Genomic DNA, 12577 nt, shown 5'->3' with positions numbered 1-12577 from the left:
AAAGCAATGTAGCTAATGAAACTACATACATTTTATTTGTTTGTATGTGTATACTTAAAAATTTTTTTTAGATTTATGTATATGAGTATTTTGCTTGCATTTATATCCAATGCACAACATGTATCAGAAGGCATTGGATCTCCAGGAACAGGAGATACAGACAGTTGTCAGTGCTAGATGTCAAACCCAGGTCCTCTACAAGCAAAACTAGAGCTTGTAAACACCAAGCCATCTCTCCACCCTTTAAATTGATATGTTTTTAATACTATGTTATATAAAACACAGAAAATTGTAACATGAGATAAATTTTCACATAAAATGTCAACTTCAAACCAAAACCAGAGTAACCAAGAAATCTGACATCAATGAGAGCCATGTTTGCTGATGGATCATATAAGGAAATTTTCAGCTGGAACTAATGATTCTGACCCCCACCCCCTTGTGTACATGGTGTGTGTGTGTGTGTGTGTGTGTGTGTGTGTGTGTGTGTGTGTGTGTGTGTGTTGATACATACATAAAGGCTACAGGTTGACATTATTTTCCTCAATTGCTTTTCATCTCATTAAAAAAATCGTGTGTGTGTATGTGTGCAAATAAAATTATCCAAACATAAACACTTCATACAGTACAGAAAGAAGTACCAGTTAGAACTGACTACACCATGCTGAAAAGAACCAAAGAGTAACCGAATACGGCATCCACCACAACAAGGCACACAACTTCCTACTCCCCAAATCCACCCCTACACAATATCCTAGCAAACTACTACTATACCCACATCAACTAATATACCCCATAGCTCTCCATGTAACTAGGCGAAATTCAGAACCCAAGCACCCCAGGATTCTCCCACAAACTCCCCCCAAGCATTAGACATCCTCACCTCCTGTTGGCGAGTGATTCTGTCTCATAGCAGATGGAGACCCCCTGCTTCGCGGAACGGCATCGCAAAACCCACTCACCTCGCTGCAACAGCAGCCCAAACCTACCTTCACCAAGCGCGGCAAAGAACACTGACACACACCAACACTCATCCCATCTCAGCACAGACACACCACTGACACCACCCTCTGCAGACTAGAAAGAAATGAAGTCCCATCAAATAAATATCCACAGTTACTTCTCATACATCACGAAGGAAACCCACATGAACTGTAATATAGCCTAACTCTAGTATTCTACAGTGACAACCATGTGCCTTTATCATGGACTAAGCCTGTCAATAATTCCCTCAACAATCGGTACCTACTCAAATCTTAGGAACACATCGCCCATTAAGCCTGTGCACATCCAGACATGGTAGCACTGTTATTACCCAAAAAGGCCTCTATTGATGTCCAGGATGATGAAGGTTGCACACCCTTGATGAAGGTAGCTATTGGACAGCAGTTTGGGTATGAATTAGTGTCGCGCCCGCCTCGACCAGCAAGGAAGACGCGACACCTGGATCCTTCTCATTACAGTTTATTCAGACCTTTGATTAGTTACATTGTGTCTCTCTCGCTGGGGCAAGCCTCTCCCAGCACCTAAGTAGGGCTGGGCAACCAACCCCAGGCAGCCACGTGGGCACTGTCCACAGGTTCACGCATATGCCAGCAACACACGAATCCAGCCATAGCCAAATAAGGAGCTGTTTACCATAAAGAGTGTTTGCCATCGGGAAGGCAGAGGGTAGAAGCCAGAGCCATCTTTAGGGTGCGGCTACCCGCGGCTCTCTACAAATTAGATTAGATCTTGTCCTTGTTTGGTTTTTTGTTGCTGTGATAAAACACTGACCAAAACCAACTCGGGAAAGAAAATGTTTATTTGGCCCACAATTCACAATTCCACATCACAGTCCAAGAAGGGAAACCAGGGCAGGAGCTGGAATCCGGAACTAGAGGCAGGAACTGCAGCAGAGATCATGGGGCAATGCTGCTTTTCCATGGATTTTTCCAAGGCTTGCAGCTTTCTTATACTACTCTGGATTACCTGCCAAGTTGTGCAACCACCTCTAGGAAGCGGGGCCCTCCCACATCAGCCTCAATCAAGAAAATGCTCCACAGACTTTCCCACAGTCCAATCTTATAGAGAAAATTCCTCAAGTGAACATCCCTCCTTCTAGGAGTCTTCAGCCTGTGTCAAGTTAGCAAAACAAATGGACAAGCAACCTCTCTCACTATAACAACAACCAACTAGAACTGAGGAGATACTTTAATATCTAGGTGTAGTGGCACACTCCTGAAATTCTATCACTTGGAAAGCTTTGGTGGGGAGATTATGAAATTAGGCAAGACTGGGGTACTTAAGAAGACCCTTTCTCAAAAAGAGAGGGAAAATATGCATAACCTAAGCAATTTCTCTGATCAAAGGGTAACTGTTCAATGCTATTTTAAAATATTAATCTTGACTTTCTTGAATTGAAGATCTCTTTCTTTATACAATACCAACAGGCCACACAGAGCGACAATGAAGAATGTGTAACTCTATTACTGATTCAGGGTGCTAATCCCCACCTGAGGGATTTAAATGGGAATACAGCCCTACACCATGCCGTTTTCAGGGACAACACAACAATTGCCAGAAAACTGCTTGACTACAATGCAGATATGGAAGCAAAAACGAAGGTAAAACCATTCAACATCATCCCCACTGTACTTGTAGCAATGACACTCAGATACACCTATCACATTCCAAAGCTCAAGCAATCTCAATGAATCTGGTCAGAGTAAAACTTTTTTCTCCAAATATGTGTTTTACATTTTTATACATAGTTTAAAGGAACACGGCACAGCCTATTTTGTTTCAGAATTGGGCTTTATTTTAAAATTAAACAAACAAAAGATGTGAGCTCCCACACACTTCACATACACACAAACAATAAAAATAAATTAAGTTTAAAGATAAAGAAGTCTGTTGAAATTAAGAAGTTACTGATGTCGTTTGTCTCTCAGGGATAAGGCTGGAGTGGAAAATGAGAAAGATCACAGGCATACAGGCAAATTGGATCATTGAAGAAAACTTACCAAAAAACATTATTTTTTTAATTTAACTTGTTCAAATTTTCTATGTACTTAGGAAATGCTATTCAGGTTGGGAGATAATAATTCTCAGTTTAGGGAAGAAATAGTTTGGAAAAACAGATTGAGAAACTACTCCAGAGGGGCCACTTAAGCTCACTCATTGAACAAAGTCACCACAAACCTAGAAGCCATGTGATAGGGTTGGGGCAATGGAAGCACATCTCCATGGAGCTAAGAAACTTGGAACCAGTGAGTGTTTCTGGAGAGTTCTGGAGAGGAGGGGTGCTCACAGGAAATGATAGACAGGGCAGTGGTATGTCAAAAGGAAGGGGCCAGCTGTGTGTGAGAGTGTGTGAGTGTGTGTGTGTGTGTGTGTGTGTGTGTGTGTGTGTGTGTGTGAACCTGCAGCAAGGATTGAAGAAAATTCTATCCTTTGTCATTCATTGTTTACAGAATCTGTGATTAATTTTCAGTTGAGAAGCATGTATATTTATACAGTGTAATTTTTTTTCCTTTACAGTTTGGGCTGACACCCTATGAACTGGCTTTATTTGAAGGAAAACACCAGATGGCACAGTTTTTAATGCAGTATGGCACAAATGCCCATTCGGAGGCTGAGTCAAATAGGTACTGCTTTTTCTTTTTTATAATCTTAGTGATGTTCTTGAGAGTGACAATTGCATAAATAATGAATACTAAAATGATAGGAGGAAGGTTGGCTTCAACTCAGAGGCACATAGTGAGTGTGAGCTGGAAAAGGGACAGTTCCCACCAAAACAAACAAACACAAAGAACAGTGTGCACCAGGACTCAGTCTCCCATTTAAAAACAACAGTTCTTCATTCATAATCTGATTTGATTGGTGATTTTCTACTAGTTCAGGGAACCATATTAATGTTTTTCCTTTGAAAAGTTTCAACTTTAATTATTTTTAACAGTGAATTTTGTAATCTTTTCAGTATTTTTTTTCTTATATATTTTCCTTTAGAATATTATGTTGAACATAGTTTTTGAAAGTCATGTTGTCTCTTTGATCATTCATTCTGTTTTAAATGGCTTTTGAGCAATCATGGTAATTACATGCTATTATCAGATGCTATTCTTTTTTTTTTCCTGTGCTGTCTGAAATGTCTTCATGTTGTGTTGGTCAGATGTGAATCTATGCACCCACACTCTTGAAACAGTTATCATGGTTAGGAACCGTTTTCCACAATGGGTATAAAGAAGTATGACTCAAGTTTTTTGTCTTTGCTGGCGATCCCATCAGCAGTAACCTTTGAACATGGTTCTATAGAGAAGGTTCACACAACTGGATGGAGTCCAACAAAGAATCAAGAAAAGCACAAGTATTGCATCAGAGTTGACCAACTAATAAACTTCAGGCACCTAGAGCTTACCCATAGTCAGGAAAGAAAGGAGATGGTGAGACTGTGCTCCCCTCCCCTGAGTTTTGGAACAGGATGTGACTTAACATTACAAGGCAACATTTGGTGATGGTTTGGTGTCTACTAGCAAACAGGTAACAACAACAACAAATACAATGCCACCTATAGACTGTCAAAAATATGTTGGCTGGTGAGAGTAAAGGCAAGGGTTGCTTCCCTGTTCTACCAAGTCCATATCTTGTGAGAACAGAGAAGGGACTGTGTGCTATCAGTTCAGGAGAGGAGGGATGAACTAGGAGTAATAATTGAACTGGTCATATACATGTACAACTATAAAATATACTTACTCCAGGCATTAAAGCAAAGGATGTGGAAGAACGCCTCTCCCTTGTCCCTGTGTGCATGCCTGTGTGGTGGTGGTGGTGAAAAAGCAGCTTCAAAGCACCTAAAATGCAGTGACTTCTGTGACTGTTGGCAGCTTGATGCTTAGAGATAGAGTATATTTCGTGTTCTACCAAACCAATTCTTGGGAGAGAGCATGAGACTCAAGGAAATGCCTCAAAAGTTTCTTGACAGGGAAGGGGCCATGGTGCTTTACAGGTAGAGGAAGAAGAAGGAAATAGGAGCATTAAGTGCTTTGAGCACACAGCCACAAAAGCATCATTTACTGCAACCATCAGAACAAAGTATACAAAAATCATCATCCTCCATCTAGTGTGTCTAGATATGTTTGTGTTGCTTGTTTTGCATGTGTCTGTGTGTAGACATGAAGAGTAGAGTAGGATATCTGTGTCTTGTGTCATTCTCTATCTTATCTACTTGACATAAGGTCTCTGACTGAACCTGGAGCAGCAGCAACCAAGCCCAAATGATACCCTGTCAATTCCACCCACAGTACTGGGGTTACAAGTGCATGTGTCCATGTCCAGCCTTTTATGTGGTTGCTGAGGATTCAAACTCAGGCTGTTGTGTGTGGGCAGCAAACACTCTTATTGACTGAGCCATCTCCCAAGCCATCGACTGTTTTAACTTTCATTTTAAATAGAAGTAAGTCTTAACTCAATGTTTTATACATTAAGTTGAAACTCACAAAAGCAACCAAAAAAAAAAAAAAAAAAACCATGAAACAGGGTTAACCTTGAATTACATAAATGCACAAATGTCACTTAATATACAGGAAATAAAACTTTCAACAGAGTTGCTCAAAGGACCAAACCCACACATTATTGCTTGTTTTTATTCTAAAGGCTGTCTGAAAAACCTAATGGTCCTACATGTATACCAGAGGAGAGAGATACTTCCTGTATTACTAAGGTAAAGTGATCCTTTGTGAAATGCATTTTCTTATGCTTTTTGTTAAAATGTAGCAATTGTCTACCTATCACAGTTTTGCATAGAAATTTGGCCAGAGAAAAACAATCTGTTGGCATGAATCATCATTTCTATAAATTGTGAGTAATAAGTCTTTGCAGGTAGTGTGGCCCAATAAAAGGATGGACTGGAAACACAGTGATTGGGAGATTGAGAGCAGTCCTCCCGTAATAGATGTTTCATGTTTGACAAGGATGGTTTGCAGATATCAATACACCTTAGAGTGATTTTAAAACACAACTGTGGTAATACACCTGGATACATTTTAATGGGTCCAGTTATTTCAGTGATCTAGGAATTGCCCAGGTCACTTCACCTTCGGTATAGGTGCAGGCCACTTTTAGCTTTTATTTTGGTATGGACATTTCTATTTTGGGATCACATGTGAGAGCATCTCCTCTGTTCCTGTCTTTGCTTCTGTATTTATACTAGCAGGAACTTGTGAAAATTTAGCCACTTGTTATCTGTTTATCAGAATTGTTCATTATGAAGAGATTACATCATGTTTTCTCTTTGATTCCCTAGGAGTATGTGGAAAACTCTTCCTCTAGTTATATAGGAAGTATCTTTTTCCCAATTAGCCAGCAGTTCTAGAAGCAAAGATTCAGTTACCATATAGTAACACTCTAACTTCTGGAATTTTTGTTCTGTGTTTTAAAATAATATATGTTTACATAGTTTGTGCCACATTCAAACATTTAAAATACTGGTGGGTTTTAATTAGATATTTATCTATTCATATTAAAGTAACTTCATCACAGTGAGTGGCTGGAGGTTAGAAACTGGTTTACTTATATCCTGGATCACTCAAGTGAGGGTTTGTGTGAATCATAAGTTGCATATTAATGACTTCTGAATGTGAATCAATGGACAAAAGCAGTTTCGTGGGAACTATGATATGGAAGACACACATTAGTAATTAATTCAGTGTTTATTTATAAATGAAAAATAATATACAACTTTGCCTGCCACCAGGATAGAGAAACACTGAAGAGAGGGGGCCAATTAAAATTAACAATCATCTCATATAATATCAGAAACTTTAAAACATTGGGAATGCAGTGTAGTCTCAGCCACAGGGCAATGTCATGTTTCTCAGGTTGTGATTTTCTCTTGCTCTGGGCTAGCATAAATACATGTTAGTACTTGATGAGAAAGTAGTAATTTGGAAATAGATGAGAGCATGTTTGGAGATATTTCAGGTTTAAGTAAGAGTTTCTACCCTTTATGATTCAATATCCTGGAACCCTAAAGTATAAAGCAGTTTTAATTTTGTGGACCCAAAACAGAAGAATTAACTTCAGAACAAAACAAAGAAAGTTAATCCTCTAACTTTCCATTACAGAAAAGTGAGAAACAATTTTCATACAGTAGTAACATCTGTACCTTGAAAAAGATGAAGACTGAAATAAACCTATCTTCTCTGGGAAAGGTAATAACTGATAGCTGCAAAGAAAAAAATACTTACTGGTAATTCCCACTTATTTGAAAGGTAACATATTTGCTTGAGAGAGGAATGATGCGTCTGTGTCCCTATGTCTGGAGTATTGCAAATAGTATCAGAGAAAGAAACCAAGCCAGGAAAATGTCCTTCACCTCTTTCACACCCTCACTTCTGGGAACACACAAGCTAATCACATTGTAAGGCAGTAGTTCTCAACCTTTCTAATGCTGTGAACATCTGATGCACTTCCTCATGTTGTGGGGATCATCACTATACTATTACTATCCTTGCTACTTCATCACTGTAATTTTGCTAATATTATGAATCATAATGTCAATATATGTCCTTTAGGAAGATCTAAATGACCTCTGTGAAAGAGAGTCCTATTGTTCCCAACTGGGTAATGACTCACAGGTTGAGAACATCTGTTTGAAGGGGCATGTGGTACTAAATTAGACTACGGATACAAAACTCAGAAAGGGAACAACTTGCATCATAGAGAAAAGAACTCATAAAAATTGAGAGACTCAGTAATCAAGACTCATGGAGTAACTAATATCCACATGAATGTACCCAACATACTTGTATGTTTTAATTGACTTATTCTATGTGTTTAAATGTTTCACATGTATCCCTTCTATATACTTTGTGTGTGGGCTGCCCACAGACATGCAAAAGGGCATTTGATCCCCTAGATTTGCTGCTCCAGATGGTTGTCAGCCATAATGTGGGTGCTGTGAATCACACTCAGGTCTCCTGCCAGAGTAAAAAGTCTTATGCACTGCTGAGTCATCTATCCAGACCCCAGAATGAATATGTTGGATATGCAGATGATCAGAGCATAACCCAAAATATCATTAGTAGAAATAAGTAGCCAGCTTCTGGGTATGGCTAACTCCTTGGAACCCAGGCCTCATCAGCCTGCAAATTTAATCCCTGCACTCATGAAGTAGAGGCAGACTTGTCTTTGTGAGTTCAAGAACACACTGGTCTCAATTTATTTGGTGCACACAGGAAGGAAAGAAACATGTATGCAATACCAGAAGTGTGGAACTCAAAGGATAATTTATAGGAGTCAGTCCTCTCCTATTGCAATTTCAGTCACAAGGATCAAATTCAAGCTTTTAGTCATGCTGGCAGGTGCCATCATCAGATGTGCCCTATCACTGCCCAGCTGATTTATACTTTTACTCAAATGAATTAACATTAATATACACAAACATATTTATACAACACAAAAGGCACAAAACAATACTACACACCCAGACACACACACAAACATACACACAACAAAAAACACAACACAAACACACACACACAAAGATACACAAACACACACACACACACACACACACACACACACACACACACACACACATGTATGCCCATATACAAAAAGAAAGCAAACAAATGAAAATGAAACCACACTCAACTGCAGTGCCAGCAGATCACTCTGCCTCCAGGCATAGTGTCTTGGGATCCCTCCCAGAAAACACAATTGACAGCAAACTGCATGGCTACAAAACACTTGTTGAAGAAAATCCAGGGAAAGATCATTCAACATCATCCCCACTGTATTTCCAGCAATGACACTCACATCCACCTATCACATGTGAAAGCTCAAGCAGTCTCCAAAAACTGTTCAGAGAAAAACACTTCTTGCCAAGTCTGATTTTAACATTGGTATACACAGTTAAAAGGAACACAGCGCAGCCTATTTTGTTTCAGATGTTGGTTTCATTTGAAAATCAAACAATAAAGGTTCAGGGCCCACACACTTCACATACACACCAAGCCAAAGAATTAATTTACAAAACCAAGAAGGTTTCCATTCCGAAAAGTGAAAAACAGCTTTTGGCTGTTATTAAGATCTCCATTTTTGAAAACCATCAAAACTGCTATGGACCTGACTACTCTTGTTGAGGAAATAAATGATAGCAGCAAAGAAAACAAATATTTACTGGTAATTCCCCTAATTTGAAAAGTAACATAATTGCTCGTGAGAGGAATGATGCCTCTGAGTTCCTATGTCTGCAGTATTGCAAATAGTGTCAGGAAAGAGGAACCCAGCATGGAACATTCCTTAACCTCCTTAGTACAATCATGTCAGGGAACATACAAGCTAATTACCTTCTAAGTCACTAGTTCCCAACCTTCCAAAGGCTGTGACCATCTGATGAACTTCTTCATGTTATGTTAACCTCCACATAAAAAAATTTCCTTGCTACTTCATAACTGTAATTTTGTGTGTGTTTTGAATCATAATGTCAATATCTCTGTTTTCAGAAGGTGTTAGGTGACCTGTGTGAAAGAGTCCTAGGATTCCCCAACTCACACGTTGAGAAACACTGCCTTCATGGAAATGTGACAGTAAATGAGACAATGGAGACAAATATCTAAAATATGCCTGGAGGCAGAGTGATCTGCTGGCACTGGCATTGTTTGTGTGTGGTTTCATTTTAGTTTGTTTGTTTGTTTTCTGTTTTGGTATATGGGCATACCTGTGTGTATGTGTCTGTATATGAATGCTAATATATATTCAGTCAAAGCATCCATCAGAGGGCCACTGAGAGGGCTAATCTGATAAAGGCACTTGCCAGCATGACTGACAAGTCCAATTTCAGGTCTTAGTCAGATATGGTGAGAGGAGAGGACCTACTCCAATAAATGATCCTTGGACTTCCACACTTTTGCTGTGGCACACATGTTTCTTGCCTTCCATCAGGCACCAAATAAATTGAGGCCAGGTAGTCCTTGAAGTCACATAGACCAGCCTTCCTATGCCTCAGGAGTGCAGGGATTAGAGGAGTGCAGCAACATGCCAGCCTCCTACTCAAGTTCTTCTTGCCTATAAGTTGTCTGCATTTCAATGTATCAAATTGGGAGGCTGACAAGACCTAAGGTTCACTACTTTTGCAAACACCCTGAGTATGTCTAAATATTTCAACTAATGATATCGTGGTGTGTGATTTTTTTGTGTGTGTGTTCATAAGGAACATATTCATTTTGGGCTCTAGAAAGGTATCACTTTTTGCTTTGTCAGAGGACCTGGGTATGATTCACAGCAGCCACATCTTGACTGACAACCACATTCAAGTGCAGTTCCAGGAAATTCAAAACTCTCTTGGAAGTCTGTGGACAGCACTCACATAAGGTACACAGAAAGTATCCATGCAAAATATTAAAACCCCTTTAAAAAATCAACTGAACACATACAACTATGTTGGGTACATTCCTGTTGACATTAGCTACTGTGTTTTTCTCCTTTATTTGTTCTCTGCATTTGTATGTGTAATAAAGAGAACAATACAAAGGATTAATGAAACAAAGAGTTGGTTCTTTGAGAAGATCAACAAGATAGACAAGCCCTTATCCAAACTAACCAAAAGACAGAGAGAGAGCATCCAAATTAACAAAATCAGAAATGAAAAGGGGGACATAACAACAGACAATGAACTAATAAAACCCTTCAGCAACATTGCAGGATACAAGATCAACTCAAAAAAATAAGTAGCCCTCCTATATACAGTAGACAAACAGGTTGAGAAGGAAATCAGAGATACATCACCCTTTACAATAGCCACAAATGATATAAAATACCTTGAGGTTACGCTAACTAAGCATGTGAAGGGCCTATATGACAAGAACTTTAAGTCCCTGAAAAAAGAAATTGAAGATTTCAGAAAATGGAAAGATCTCCCATACTCATGGATAGGCAGGATTAACAGAGTAAAAATGTCGATCTTAGCAAATGCAATCTACAGATTCAACAAAATTACCATCAAATTACCAACACAATTCTTCACAGATCTGGAAAGAACAATACTCAACTTCATATGGAAAAACAAAAAACCCAGGATAGCCAGAGGAATCCTGTACAATAAAACAACCTCTAGAGGCATCATGATCCCTGACCTCAAGCTCTACTATAGAGCTACTGTTATAAAAACAGCTTGGCATAAAAACCGACATGTGGACCAATGGAATCGAATTGAAGACCCTGACATTAACCTACTCACCTATGAACATATAATTTTTGACAAAGAAGCCAAAAATGTACAATGGAAAAAAGAAAGCATCTTCAACAAATGGTGCTGGCATAACTGGATGTCAATGTGTAGAAGGCTGCAAATAGATCCATATCTGTCACCATGCACAAAACTTAAATCCAAGTGGATCAAAGACCTCAACATAAATCCAGTTACTCTGAACCTGATAGAAGAGAAAGTAGGAAGTAGTCTTGAATGCATTGGCACCAGAGATCACTTTCTAAATATAACACCAGTAGCACAGACAGTGAAAGAAACAATCAATCAATGGGACCTGTTGAAACTGAGAAGCTTTTGTAGAGCAAAGGACACGGTCAACAAGACAAAGCGACAGCCTACAGAATGGGAAAAGGTCTTCACCAACCCCACATCTGACAGAGGGCTGATATCCAGAATATACAAAGAACTCAAGAAATTAGACATCAAAATGCGCAACAGTCCAATTAAGAAATGGGCTATAGAACTAAACAGAGAATTCTCCACAGAGGAAGTTCAAATGGCTGAAAGACATTTAAGGAATTGCTCAAAATCCCTAATTATCCAGGAAATGCAAATCAAAATGACTCTGAGATACCACCTTACACCTGTCAGAATGGCTAAGATCAAAAGCACAGAAGTCAGCTTATGCTGGAGAGGATGTCGAGCAAGGGGAACTCTCCTCCACTGTTGGTGGGAATGCAAGCTTGTACAGCCACTTTGGAAATCAATATGGTGCTTCCTTAGAAAATTGGGAATCCGTCTCCCCCCAAGATCCAGCTGTAGCACTCTTGAGCATATAACCAAGGAATGCTCAATCATACCACAAGGGCATTTGCTCAGCTATGTTTGTATCTGCTTTGTTTGTAATAGCCAGAACCTGGAAACAACCTAGATGCCCTTCAACTGAAGAATGGATAAGGAAAATATGGTACATATACACAATGGAGTACTACTCAGCAGAGAAAAACAATGACATCATGAGGTTTGCAGGCAAATGGATGGATCTAGAAAAAACATCCTTAGCTATCAGGGAAATGCAAATTAAAATGATTCTGAGATACCTTCTTATACCTGTCCAAATGGCTAAGATAAACAAACAAACAAACAAAACAACAGCCTATGTTGTAGAGGATGTGGAGCAAGGGGAACACTCCTCCACTGCGGGTTGCAAACTTGTACAGTCACTTTGGAAATCAGGGTGGCTATTTCTTAGAAAATTGGTTCAACCTACCTCAAGACCCAGCTATACCACTCTTGGGCATATACCCAAGGAATGCTCAATCATACCACAAGGACACATACTCAACTATGCTCATAACAGAGTTATTTGTAATAGCCAGAACCTGG

At 39.3% G+C, this 12577-nt stretch overlaps 1 protein-coding gene across 1 annotated transcript; it reads left to right on the top strand.

The window, feature by feature from the left end:
- Window positions 1-1296: 1296 nt before the first annotated feature.
- On the top strand, window positions 1297-9603 carry LOC118576271 (ankyrin repeat domain-containing protein 7-like). The gene is made up of 6 exons (XM_036176586.1): window positions 1297-1425; window positions 2433-2606; window positions 3523-3629; window positions 5635-5701; window positions 7104-7190; window positions 9489-9603. Exons 1-6 carry the CDS (start codon window positions 1297-1299, stop codon window positions 9600-9602), a joined length of 678 nt encoding a protein of 225 aa, XP_036032479.1. The 3' UTR covers window position 9603.
- The last annotated feature ends 2974 nt before the right edge of the window (window positions 9604-12577 follow it).

The sequence above is a fragment of the Onychomys torridus genome, unplaced genomic scaffold (assembly GCF_903995425.1).
Source record: "Onychomys torridus unplaced genomic scaffold, mOncTor1.1, whole genome shotgun sequence".
Lineage (NCBI taxonomy): Eukaryota > Metazoa > Chordata > Mammalia > Rodentia > Cricetidae > Onychomys > Onychomys torridus.
This window is presented reverse-complemented; position numbering and strand designations above follow the sequence as displayed.